Source organism: Stegostoma tigrinum, chromosome 12 (assembly GCF_030684315.1).
Source record: "Stegostoma tigrinum isolate sSteTig4 chromosome 12, sSteTig4.hap1, whole genome shotgun sequence".
NCBI lineage: Eukaryota > Metazoa > Chordata > Chondrichthyes > Orectolobiformes > Stegostomatidae > Stegostoma > Stegostoma tigrinum.
In genome coordinates, this window is record NC_081365.1 from 77,026,048 (window position 1) to 77,040,262 (window position 14,215).

A 14,215-nucleotide genomic window follows, 5' to 3' on the forward strand; every position below is an offset into this window, starting at 1 on the left:
ATTTAGGGAACATACTATTGAAGGCACCGTCTTTTCAAATGGGTCTCCGTGCTCAGTCCCTGTCTCTCAGGTGGATGTGAAAGATTTGCTAGCACTACTTTGAAAAATTGCAGAGCAATTATCCATCAACAAATTTCAAATTAGATAAGCAAAGTCATTATGACATTGTTGTTCAAATTGTTCAGTGACTGCAATAGCCTAGCGTGTGCAAGTTGGCTGCCACATTTTCTACGTGACATTTTACAAAAATGCTTCTTTGACTGTTAACATATAGATTTAAGTTTTTTTTCCCTCTTCCAGCAGAGCCTGTGTCTAAGCTCAGACTACAAAATTATAGCCTTTATCATACAACTAGCCCTGTCTGGTTGCAGAGACTCTCTTGTTATCTCTGTACTTCCTCATTTTTCCATGGTTTTGACACTTAATTTTTAAATTTACAGGAAGATTAAACTTACTTTCAGCTGACCTGAATAATGGCGCAATTTGAAGGGACTCAGCTTGGGGGTAAGTTCGTACATTTTATTTTTAAATTGTTTATTCCTCATATAGTGTTACCAGACAGGCATATTGAAAAACTGTTTTTACTTCATCTTCTTTATCATTTTTTTTAAACATGTCAGCTAATAGTTTGTATTTCTGCAACCCCAGTATTTAATTTGAGCATCACGTTTTGGAAGCTATTGACTATTTATCAGCAATCTGTCATTATTGATCTTCACATGTCCTTCATTTTAATAACAATCGCTGGGGATGATCTTTTTCTGACTATTGTCTCCCATCCCTTTCAAGTTTCGAACATTTTGAATAATTGTTCAGAACTACTTTTCTTAAAAAAAAAATCAAGCTTTGATGGGCCACCATTCCTGTCTTGTGTACTGCACACTGTTTGTGGGGCGGCTCAGTGGTTATCATTGCTGCTTCACAGCCTCAGGGACCCAGCTTCCATTCCACCCTTGGGGAACTGTCTGTGTGGAGTTTGCACATTCTCCCCGTGTCTGCACTGGTTTCCTCCAGGTGCTGCAGTTTTCTCCCACAGTCCAAAAACGTGCAGATTAGGTGGATTGGCCATGGAAATGCAGGGTTACAGGGATAGGGTAGGATGTGGTGGGTCTGGTTGGGATGCTATTCAGAGGGCCAATGTGGACTCAATGGGCTGAATAGCCTGCTTCTGTACTGTAGTGATTCCTTGTACCTTCATGAAGAGTAGTCCTGACAGTTCCATCATGGGATAATCGTCTGTGTGAGCCCCCGTGCCATTGGGAACCTGGCATGTTTATCCTCAAAGTGCTCTGTTTTCTCATGCCAATTAGAAAGTGACCAGTTTCTTCATTCATTGCTTCAAAGATTCTTGAATGATCAGATTTCACTTTCCTATCTCTAACAGAGGATCATTGAACAACAACCATGTTACAACATAGAAGAAGGCCATTCAGTCCTTTGTGTTCTGTGGTGTTTCTCCACTAGAGTAACTCAAATGGTTCCACTGCCCCCTATGATCAGTCGGCATGTTCCCATAATTTTTCTCTTTGGATTATTGTACAACTTCTTTCTCAGAACCATGAAGGAGTCATGTTCCAATGTCCTTGTAAGCAGTACATTCCAGATACTAACCGCTTGCTGGACAGGGTTTTTCAAAAGGCAGAGTTTCTTTTAGTCGGGCATTTATTGGCTAAGGGATGACCTTCTTAGCTAAGGGAGGCTAGTAACTTTGATCTGGGGAGGGTGCCGTAGCTTAGAGAGTTGCCAGCTGTCATTCTGGAGTCACTCAGTAGCTCCAGGTTCAGCAGGAAGGCCACTGCTCAGTGTACAAGCACTGCCTGAAGAAGGGGGATTTATGGAAGATCGACTTTAGGTATGTTTCAGTAGATCCTGCTAACCAGACCCCAGTGAGCAAAGTTGGGAAGAAAGTCGAGGTGAGGGTGCATGATTTTTTAGGGATGTTGCCTCTGATGGGCGCAGGGTACTGTAAATGAGGGCACCACCATCCCCATGCTAAGCACCAACTCTTCCAGTAAATGCTGCCTGGCTAGCTGTTTGACAGGGGTTTCCCCAAGGTGGTGAGTGAAGAATGAGGCACCTATCAACTGACCACTTAATGTTAATAGGGCCAAGAGTGGTTAGGCTCCCTAATAGCCTTATCAGCCTAAGTAAAATCAGAGAAAGACGGGGGCAGGCCAGCCATGCACTAAATATGGGCAGCATGGTGGCTGTGTGGTTAGCACTGCTGCCTCACAGCGCCACGGGCCCCGGGTTTGCTTCCACTCTCGTGCAACTGTCTGTGTGAAGTTTGCACATTCTGTACATGAATTCTCTCCATGAGTTTCCTCCGCATGGTTTCCTCCCAGAGTCCAACAATGTGCAGATTAGGTGGACTGGCCATGCTAAGTTGCCCTGTAGTGCTCAGGGAGGTGCAGGCGAGGCAGATTAGTCAGGGGAGATGCAGGGTTACAGGGATTGAGGTGGGTCCACGAGGGGACTAAGAACTAAAAGTTTCCAATGTATTTATCCTAGGGTAGGGGAGTCTAAAACTAGACGGCATGTAGTTAAGGTGAGTGGGGGGGGTTAGAATTTAAAAGAGAGCTAAGGGGCAACTTTTTCATGCAGAGTCTGGTGTGTATGGAATGAGTTGCCAGAGGAAGTGGTGGAGGTTGGTACAATTACAACAGTTAAAAGGCATCTGATTGGATACATATGAATAGGAGGGATTTAGAAGGACGTGGGCCAAATGATGGCAAATGGGACTAGATTAATTTAAGATATTTGGTTGGCATGGACAAGTTGGACTGAAGGGTCCATTTTGTGCTGTATATCTCTGTGAGTCTATGACATATTCCGACTGGGATTAATGGCGTCTGTTGGAACTGAAGTCAACAAAAGCAAACCAGATTTTACTTTTCCGAATAGTATTGTCTTCTTTGCTACAGGGAACGATGAAAACATCTTGAAGAGGTACCTACAGAGCTCACATGATACCCTGGTGACTGCATTGTACAATATTGACCCGCTGCTCGACCAAATGATTGCCTCAAACATTTTGACCCATGAGAATTACTACGAGATCCGAACCGAAAAGACACCACCACAGAAAGCCCGCAAGCTGCTGGAGGTCGTGCAGCACCAGATGAATGAGAATGATGTGTGGCTATTTGTGGAGTGCCTAAGGAGATGCAAAAACAACTACCCACGTCTGAAAGACTGGCTGACCGGGGACACTGGTTAGTTTTGTGTCCTTATTAGACACTAGCTACAGTCAATTAAGATGTCAAAGCTATTAACTGTACCAGTTAGCGGGACCATAAAAGGTGCATCCAAAATCTGGGGGAGGCAATGTCCCCAACTGAAAGAACTGGATGCTGTAAATCAGAGGCAGAAGTAGAGAATGCTGGAAAAGCTTGGCAGGTCTGGCAGCATCTGTGGAGAGAATTCAGAGTTAACATTTCCGGTCAAGTGACTCTTTCTCTGAGGAAGGGTCACTCGACCCAAAACATTAACTCTGGTCTCTCTCCACAGATCCTGCCAGACCTGCTGATCTTTTCCAGCAGTTTCTGTTTTTGTCTTCTCATGGTTTTGTCACTAGACTACAAATCTAGAGATTCGGCTAATGTTCTGGGATCCCAGGTTAAAATCCTGCCTGGGCAAATGGAATTTGCATTTATATAAAAAGAGAAAATCTGGGATTAAGGGTCCAATGACCATGAAAATTTGTTGACTTGGAAAAACCCACCTGCGTCACTAATATGCTTTAGGGGAAAAAATCTGCCATCCTTACCCAGTCTGGCCTACATGCAACTCCAGACTCTCAGCAATGTGGTTGACTTTTAACTGCCCTCAGGGCAATTAAGGATGGGCATTAAATGCTGGACTAGCCACCAATGCCTGTATTTCATGAATGAATAAAAGTGAAATTCTAGACGAAATAGAATTGAAAACCAGACAAGTTATTTTGAACTTCTGCAGCACCTCAGTTAGACCACATTTGAACTACAGTGGACAGTTATAGTATCCATATTATGAAGAGGATATAGAGGTATTTGGAGAAGGTACAAAAAGATTTATGTGGGGAATATTGGAAATGAGAGGGTACATAATCAGGAATGATTGATTGGCTGGGGTTGTTTAGCCTAGAGAAAAGAAAATTAAGTGGCATGATAGAAATATTTGAAATGGTAAAGGGCATCAATAGAGTTGACACAGAAATGATGTTTCTACTTAAGTGGTCATCCAAAGTTAGGGTCTGTAAATATAGATACTCAGTGGGTCAACTAGCAACCATAGACAAACAGCCAGAGTTAATGCTTCAGGGCAATGTATCTCTAGCAATTGAGCCATTCACTGGGTGGTATAATTATTTTTCTACCTATTTAATTAGTAGATCTTCTCATCTCAAAAATCTTATTCAGTCACCCCAAAGCCTTCTCTGTTCCATAGCAAACAATCCTCATTTTTCCAACCTCTCGCAACTGAAGTACTTCATCCCTGGCAATCTGCTGGTAAATCAGCCCTATACCCTGTGTAAGGGCTTTAGATCTTTCTGGATGTTCACTGCCCAGAATTTTCCACAAAATTCCATTTGAGGTCTAACTCGTGATTTATAAAATTCTGTTGTAATTTATAGGATTTTCTCTTTCCATATGAGGCTTTCCAGAGTTGATCACTTCATATTTCTCCACATCTGCAATGTTTTTACATATTTCAACATCCTTGTCTGTGTCGTCCTGAAACCTCTAAATGCCGTTAACAGTGTGAAGCTGGATGAACACAGCAGGCCAAGCAGCATCTCAGGAGCACAAAAGTTGATGTTTCTGGGCCGAGACCCTTCATCAGAGAGGGTCTAGGCCTGAAACGTCAGCTTTTGTGCTCCTAAGATGCTGCTTGGCCTGCTGTGTTCATCCAGCTTCACACTTTGTTATCTTGGATTCTCCAGCATCTGCAGTTCCCATTATCTCTGAATACCATTAACAATATTTAGTACAGTGCATACCTGCACATCATCTGCATTTCTTGTTATTTCTTATACCCTGGTCTAGGTTATTTATAATACTTGCAAAGAGTATGCAACCCAAACCCAGCTCTCGTTTGAAAACCATCCAACCACCGACCATCCTCTGCTTCCACTGCCAATTCTTTCCATTCATTTGTGGGCCATGAACATCGCTGGCCAGCATTTATCGCCAGCTCTTAATTGCCCTTGAGATGGTGATGGTGAGCTGTCTTCTTACACTGTCACAGTCCATGTGTGGATGGCGGGGTGGGGGGTAGAATTACAGGATTTTGACCCAGCACACTGAAGGAACATCAATATGTTTCCAAGTCAAGATGGTGAATAGCTTGGAGGGGAACTTTCAAATTTTGATATTCCCATATATTTGCTTCCATTGTCCTTCTAGATGGAAGTGGTTATGGGTTTGGAAGGTGTCGCCTAAGGATCTTTGAACTTCTGCAGTGTATCTTGTAGATAGTACACACTGCTGCTACTGAGTGTTGACGATGGAGAGAGTGGATGCTTGTTGATGTGATGCGAATCAAGTGGGGGCTGCTTTGTCCTGGAAGGAGTGAAGTTTCTTGAGTGTTGCTGGAACTGCATTCTTCTGGGCGAATAAGGCGTATTCCATCGCATTCCTGACTTATGCCTTGGGGAGTCAGGAGGTAAGCCACTCAACACATTATTCCTAGACTCTGACTTGCTCTTGTAGCCACTATATTTATGCGCCAAGTCCTGTTCAGTTTTGTTAACTCCCAGGATGTTGATAGCAGGGGATTCTGTGATGGTAAACTTATTGAATGTTAAAAAGTGGTGGCTGGATTGTCTCTTGTTGTAGATGGTCATTGCCTGGCATTTGTATAGCAGGAATGTTACTTGCCACTTGTCAGCCCAAGCCTGGTATAGTGGTCCAGATCTTGTTGCATTTCCAAGGAGTTGTGATTGGTGCTGAACATTGTGCAATCATCAGGGAATATACCCACTTCTGACTTTATGATGGAGGGAAGATCACTGATGAAGCAGCTGAAGATGTTTAGGGCGTAGGACATTACCCTGAAAAGCTCCTGCAGGGATACCCTGGAGCTGAGATGACTGACCTCCAACAACCATAACCATCTTCCTGTCTACCAACCAGCAGAGAATTTGTCCCCGAAAGCCCTTGATTTCAGTTTTGTTACGGCTCCTTGATGCCACACTTGGTTGAATGCGACCTTGATGTCAGTGCTATCACCACACCTCTAGAATTCAGCTCTTTTGTCCACGTTTAAACCAAGACTGTAATGAGGTCAATTCCACCACTTTCATCTTAGTTATATGGATTCCATATTTTTAAAATCTTCTGTGTGGCACTTTGAAAAATCTGTGTGTACAACATCTACTAAATTACGTTGACCAACTTTTTCTGTTAACTGATCGAGGACTTTCGTATGATTTGTCTTTAATGAATCCATAATGGCTTTCCTTGATTAAGTCGTATCTTTCCAATTGAAAATTCATTTCTCCCAGATGATAATTTCCAGTAACTGCCCCAACACATACCACTGACATTACACTGCCTGTCCTGTAGTTTCCTGGAATATCCATCTGCCCCTTCTTGAATACTGCTATGGAGTTAGTAATAGACTAGTTCTTGGATAATACTTCTGCATTCAATGACAGTTTAAAGATTCTGACCAACATAACAAACAGTGGTACAATGGCTGCTGCCTCACAGCATCAGGGACCTAGGTTCAATTCCACCCTCAGGCAACTGTCTGGAGTTTGCACATTCTCCCCATGTCTGCATGGGCTTCCTCCAAGGTGCTCCAGTTTCCTTCCACAGTCCAAAGATGTGCTGGTTGAGTGGATTAACCATGCTAAGTAGCCTGTGTGTCCGGGGATATGTAGGCTTTGTGGATTAGCCTTGGGAAATGCAGGGATATGGTAGGGGTGTGGGTCTGGGATGGTGTGGACTTAATGGGTCGAATGGTCTACTTCTGCACTGTCAGGAATCTGTGCGACTATTTCTTGCTTTCTATTCTTCATGGACAATACTGGCTGGGCTGGCATTTCTTGCCTATCCCTAGTTGCCCCTGAGAAGGTCGTGGTGAGCTGCCTTCTTGAACCATTGCTGTAGATAGACCCACAATGCCATGAGGCAGAGAATTCCAGATTTTCACCCAGCAACAGTGAAGGAACAGCAATATATTTCCTAGTCATGATGGTGAGTGGCTTGGAGGGAAGCATGCCAAGTGGTGGCATCCCCTGCAACTTAAGATACATTCCATTTGATCCAGGTGAATTACCAGCTTTACTTGATGTGAAACATTTCATTTAATCTTATGAATACCTTATACTGTAAAAAAAACCCTTGCTTTTGAGCAGAATGTTAACATCATCGTAGACTGTATTGTTCAATGAGCGTACCCTGCCATTCAGATTGATTGCAGCTGAATTGGGCCTCAATTCTACATTCCATTTGATGCCCTATTTCTTTAAATCACTGAAGCACTTAAAATCTGTCTACCTCAGGTCGAATATATTCAGTTATGGAGCATTCAGGACCTTTTGGGGTGGAGAATTCCAAAGATACATAACCTTCTGAGAGAAGAAATTTCTCCTGTGTGAGTCCAAAATAATCAGACCGTTGTCCTTGGACCTCTCAATGTCTATCTTGTTAACATCCTTCAGAAGCTTGCCTAATTCATTGACTGCACCTCACATCCTTCCAAACTCCATGGAGCACGGTTGGACTCTCATCACAGAGCAACCCTCTGTTTCCAGATACCAACCCAAAGAACCTTCCAGGATAAGTATCCTTCTGAAGTAGGAAGGTCAACATTGTGCATGGTACTCCAAGTGTGGTTCGGCCTAACCTCGCGCAGTCGTACTTCAGTCTCCTTGCAATGAAGAGCCAATATGTCATTTATCTTCCTAACTAGTTGCAAAAGCTACATGCTAACTTTCTGTATTTTTGTGCAAGTACACCCATGTCCTTCTGAACTTAAAAATTCCACATCTATTAAAAAAAAATTGTGCTTTTCCGTTCGTGCTACCAAAGTGAATAACATCATACTTTCTGACGTTATACTCCACTTTCCACCTTTATCTATTCTACTAGTTACATCTTCTAAAACTTCTAACAATTTTTTCTTTGTAAAACCATATTGATTTTTCCTAAGTATGCTATGATTTTCTAAGTGCTGTATGAAGACTTCCTTAAGAATGGATTGCAGCATTTTCCCAAAGACATGATATCAACTGCTCTCTAGTTCTGTATTTTTCTCCCTCTCTTTCTTGAATAACAGTGTTTAATTTACAAGTTTCTAATTCATTGGGACCATTCTTCAATCTGGGAAATTTTGGAAAATCTTACCCAGTGCATCATTATATCTGCAACAATCTCTTTTAAAACTTATAAAGATATAGACCAGTCAGGTCCTGGCAATTTGACATTAATCCTTTGGTTCTCCAGCACTTTGTCTCTGCTAATATTAATGATGCTAAATTATTCTCCCCTTACTCAACTTCTGTTTCTGGTATGTAACTTGTACCTTTCTGTGTGAAGCAAGACACAATATTTGTTGTATCACTTACGCTAATTTCTTCAGTTTCTGCCTCCAAGGGCCAATGTTTATTTTAATGAAACTCCTTTTTACATATATCAAAAGCCCTTATCGTCCATTTTTATACTTGTGCTGAGTTTATTTTCACATTCTGTCTCGTTCTTTCTTATCGATGTTTTGGTGCCCTCTAATTTCTGGTTTCTAAAACACTTCCAATCCTCAGACTCTTGGCATCCTCTCACAACTTAATTTCCTACCTATCCTTGTATTGTCTGCAAACATGGCTATAAGAGAGTCTGTTCCATCATCCAAATACAATGGACAGCAAATAAATGATACGTAGCACTGATCCTTGTGGCACTCCAGTGGTTACAGTTTGCCAAGCTGCGTTTGACGTATTTATTCCGACTCTATTTCTTGCTCACTAGCCAATCCTGAACTCTTACGTTGAACAGTAACCTTTTATATGATTTCTTAGCAAATGCCTTTGAGAAATCTGAATACACTACATCGACAGACCTGCCATGATCTCCGGCATTTATTGTTTTCAGAACGACAATGATTCCAGCATCTGCAGTAATTTGTTTCTACATTGACTGGTCTCCTTTTTATCCACCGTGTTTTACATCCTCAAACATATTTGTCAAACACAACTTCCCTTTCATTCAATCAGACAGAGTCAATGTGGTTTTATGATGGATTTCTAAACATCCTGCTGCTATGTCCTCAAGAATCAGTTCTGGAGATTTTCCTGTGACAGATGTTAGACTAAGTAACATACATTTTTGTGTTCTCTATTTTCCTCCTTTCTTGAATTGTGATGTTATATTTGTGGTTTCCAAATACAGTGGAGTCCATTCAGAAAGTCAGAGAATTTTGGAAAACTGTAATCAAAAGCATTCATTTATCTCTGCAGTCAATTCCTTTAATACCTCTGGATGCAGGCTGTCAAGTCCAGCGACTTGTCCCATTAGTTTTGTGAGTAGGTTTTCTCTAGTGATTTGATAATATTAAGTTGCTCCATCCCTTTAGCTCTTGATCTCCTGCCATTCTTGAGATGCTGTTTGTGTTTTGCACTGTGAAACCTGACAGAAAATACTGGTTCAAAATCTCTGCCATTTTGTTGTTTCTCCATTATTAATTCCCCAGTTTAACCCCCAAGTGATGAATGCTTATTTTAGCTATTGTCCCTTTTTGTAAACTTTTAATCTTTTCCTATCCATTCTTATTTTCTCTCATGACTCTTAGTTATCCTTCACTGGATTCTAAACTTTCCCCATCTTCTGGACTACCATTAATCTTTGCAGCATTGTAAATCTTTTCTTTCAGTTGAAAACAATTCTGAACTTCCTTAGTTATCCATGAATGGTGTGTCCTTCTCACTGCGTTCCTTTTTCAGAATGGAATAAATCTTTGTTGAGATGGGTTAAATATCCGCTTAAATTCCTGCCACTGCTTCTCTACTGTCCTACTTAGTTATTGATTTTCCCAATCCACTCTAGCCAAATCTATCATTTTATCCTTGTAGTTGTCTTTATTCAGTTTATGATTCGAGGTCCAGCCAAAAATTTGTCACCCTCAAAATTAATTCTCAGTTACAATCAGTCTTAGCTTGAGGATCCTTTGCTATAATTTTGTTTTATTATACATCATTGGATCTGAAATAACCAGTTTCTTGGATTGTCCCAGAATGCAATTTTTCCAAAAACACTGTCCCACATGAACCATATGAACTCATTCTTAAGACTACTTTTGCTGATTTATGTTGTCTAATCTATGTGGAGATTAAACTTCACTGTGATTCTTGCGATATCTTTTCTTACTAGCACCCATTATTACTTGATTTATATTCTGTCCTTCAGTGTAGCTACTGTCAGGGGGCCTATAAGTTACACCCACTGGTGACTTATTTTCTTTGCTATTTCTTAACTGCACCCAAGCCACTTTTACATTTTGATCCTCCAAACCAAGATAATATATTTTTCTCACATCGGTTGCGCTCTTGTGCTTTAGTTGCAGAGTGAACTCACTTCCTTTTCCTTTCTTCATGCCTTTTTGAAATGTCAAATACCTATGAATATCAAGGACCCAGCTGCGGTCACTTTGCAACTGTCTCTGGAAATGGTTGTTGCAACATATTTATTTCTGTATGTGCTGTCAATTCATCCATCTTGTTACAAATGCTGTAAACATTCAGTTAAAGAGCTTTTCATTGTTCCTTTTTAATAGTTACCCCTACTCTGACCTTATTTGCTGGAGTACTCTTATTTCTCTATAATCTTCACTTACTGTCACACTCTGGTTATCATTTCGCATATTGCTCTCCTGCATTATTGCCTTGTCTTTTCTCTTTAACTTTCTAAATCTCGGACTCCGGCTCATCAACTTAAATCCAAATTTAAATTCTTTTGATTGGAGACACTAACCACAGATGTAGTTGCTGTGAATTGTCTCCACTGGTTCCCACTTGCCCCAAATGCAACACATTCTGCCATTTTCACTGTGTTTAATTTAGTTAAGTAAAATTTCACAATCAGGTTAAGTTGTCTCTCTACTGTTAGCTGTAGTTACACTAAGTAATTTAACCAGTTTATGTATAAATTTATTGCAAGACTCAATCTCCCCAATCTTGGTTTAAGCTACTGCTCGCATTTAGAAGGATAAAATCTCAAAAAATTCACCAAATAAATAATCTGCTCATTTACTTATAGCCTTGAACACTCAACAATTTCTAGAGGTGAAAAAAACAATATTTATAAGTCAACACCTACTTCCCTTTACATGGAATTCCCTGATCAGTACTGATATTCACATCACACTCAGTACTTGCTCCCACACACTTGTTACACTATATCACTAGTAAACTCCCAGATCCACCTTTATCCAAATCATTTGACTTTTCTCTTTTGGAGTAGATCCCCATACTGGAACCCTGCCCTGTGCTCTGTCTTAGTTTAAAACCCTAACTACAGCTCTAGTTAAATGCTTTGCCAGGAAACTGATCCCAACCCAGTTTACGTGGGGTCCAGGAGGAAGCTGTGACGTAATGGTAATATCGCTGGGCTAGTAATCCAGAGCTCCATGGGATATGGATTCAAATGGCAGATGGTGAAATTTGAATTCAGTAAAAATCTGGAATTTAAAAAATAGCTAGTCTTATAGCAACCGTGTAATCACTGTCAATTATTGTAAAAACTCATCTGGCTACACTGATGTCATTTAGGATAGAGAATCAGCCATCTTTACATGCCATGTGACTCCAGACCCACACTCTTAATTGTTTTTTTACCACACTGCTTTTCACTCCCCAAGTAGTATTCTGTACAATCTGGACAATTAGGGATGGAAAATATGTATTGGCTTAGCCAGTGACCCCTGTATCCAATTTTTAAAATTAAGCAACTCCTTCTTTCTCAAACAGTTAGGCCAATACCCAGAAATCAAAACCCTTTCATTCTGCCTACTGTGAGCCACTTAAAGGGGGTTTCTGCATTTTAATGGACTGGACCAGAAATTGAAAGGCCTAGCGCCTGCTGGGAGCCACCCACTGAACTCTAGCTTCTGATCCACTTCCCCACCCTCCCCACAATCAACAACAAGAAACACCCTCTATTCATACCACTAACTTTGATGTGGCGACACCGGTGTTAGACCGGGATGGATGAAGTCAGAAATCACACAACACCAGATTGTAGTCCAGCAGGTTTATTTGAAAACACAAGTATTCGGAGCCTCACTCCTCCTTCAGGTGTTAGTGAAAGAGGTAATACCAGACACAGAATTAATAAATGAAAGATCAAAGGTTGACACCATTGATGAGGATGTACTAAACAAACATAAGATGCTGTTAAATCTTTAATCAGTTAGAAATTTTTAATTGATTACTATGTTATCATCAATGTATATACAAAGCCTTCAGGACAACATCAGCCACAACACTATACAACCCTGTTATGATAACGTCTGCAAGACATGTCAGATCTTTGACATGGGCACTACCATTACACGTGGAAACACCATCCACCATGTGCATGGCAGATACTCATGTGACTCAGCCAACGTTGTCTATCTCATACACACACACATATGCACAGACACACACACACACCCATCCCTACACACATGTTCTCTCTCTCTCTCTCTCTTTCTCACACACACACAGACACACACACACACACCTCCTTCATCATAACCTGCTGGATCCCCACAACTGCCTGATTCACAATCTTACCACACTGACCCTGATGATTGATCAGCTGTATAGTTCTTATTAACCAAACAGTTGCGACTGCCTCTTAAGATAAAGTGTCCATGTCACTGTCCCACTTCAGCTGCCCCACAATGTCAGTTCTGGTTCAGGAGTTGAAGTTGTTCAAGCTGCAAACATGGCTGGCCAGAATCACTGAGAATTCTAAGTAGACAAAGCTGACTGCTTTGCATCTGTCTTGTCCACCTTTAAAAATGTTGTGCCTGCATACGCTTCCTGTTGTTTATTTTATTATTTGTTTTATTTATTTGATACATCTTGTCAAACTCTCGCCCATCCCATCATGTGCAAATAAGGTGTACAATAAATTGGGTTCCGTGTGATCTTGTTGGAAAGTGGAGGAAATTATAATGGAGTTTTTATTCCTAGCTGATTTGGGAATGTGTTTTCTACAGTTACAGATATCAAACGTGGACCAACAGGTATGTCTTCTTATGTCACCCAAACCACAGGAATACATTGATGTGAGTATTGCAGGGTTGAGCTGTAAACCTGACTCTCCTGTTCATGATTGTCTCTTTTGATCTCTGCGCTAGTGCTGGTTGACACCATATTCCCAACCTATGATTAGAAAGAAACCAAAAGAACTGCAGATGCTGTAAATCAGGAACAAAAACAAAGTTGCTGGAAAAGCTCAGCAGGTCTGGCAGCATCTGTGAAGGAGAAAACAGAGTTAATGTTTCAATCAAGCAGAGTCATGAAGGAGAAAACATGCCTGACAAATTTATTAGAACTCTTTGAGAAGCTAATATGCAGGATAGATAAATGAAAACCAGTGAATGTAATATATTTTTTATTTTTGCAAGGTGTTCAGAAAGGTTCCTTAATAAGAGAATAGCCCACGATGTTGAAGTAATACATAAGCATATATAGTGAACTGAATAAATAATAGAATTCAGAGAGTTTGGATAGGGACACATTTTTCAGGATGGCATCACGTAACTATTGGAGTGCCGTGGGAATCAGTATTGGGGCCATTATTATACATGATAGTATTTAAATGATCACTGGATAAACATATGGATAATAATGGAATAGTGTAGGTTAGATGGGCTTCAGTTTGGTTTCACAGATGAGCGCAACCTCGAGGGCCGAAGGGCCTGTACTGTGCTGTAATGTTCTATGTTCTATGTTCTATATTAATGACTTGGATGAGGGAAGTGAATGTACTATCACCAAGTTTGTAATGGGTGGGAAGGCTGAGTTGAGGATGACTCAGAGTGTGTGGAAGGATATAGGCCGATTAAGTAAGTGGGCAACAAATTTGCAGATGGAATATGAGGCTTTGCACTTTGGCAGGTCAAATAGAGGAGCTGAAAATTATTTTAAATGGAGAAAGATTGCAGCACACAGGGAATAGGGTTAAAAGTAAGGAAGTCTTGCTAAATCTATACAAGGCACCAGTCAGATCACACCTAGAAT

General features: G+C 40.9%; 1 protein-coding gene across 1 annotated transcript in view; it reads left to right on the forward strand.

Annotated features, from left to right (window-relative positions):
- The first annotated feature begins 438 nt into the window (after positions 1 to 438).
- The window catches only part of LOC125457098 (uncharacterized), a 43,297-nt gene continuing 29,520 nt past the window's right edge, over positions 439 to 14,215 (forward strand). Inside the window, exons 1-3 of the mRNA XM_059650047.1 lie at positions 439 to 504; positions 2,925 to 3,215; positions 13,189 to 13,215. Of these exons, the coding sequence (XP_059506030.1) occupies positions 474 to 504; positions 2,925 to 3,215; positions 13,189 to 13,215 (349 nt within the window). The 5' untranslated portion in view covers positions 439 to 473. The remainder of the gene's footprint in view (positions 505 to 2,924; positions 3,216 to 13,188; positions 13,216 to 14,215) is intronic.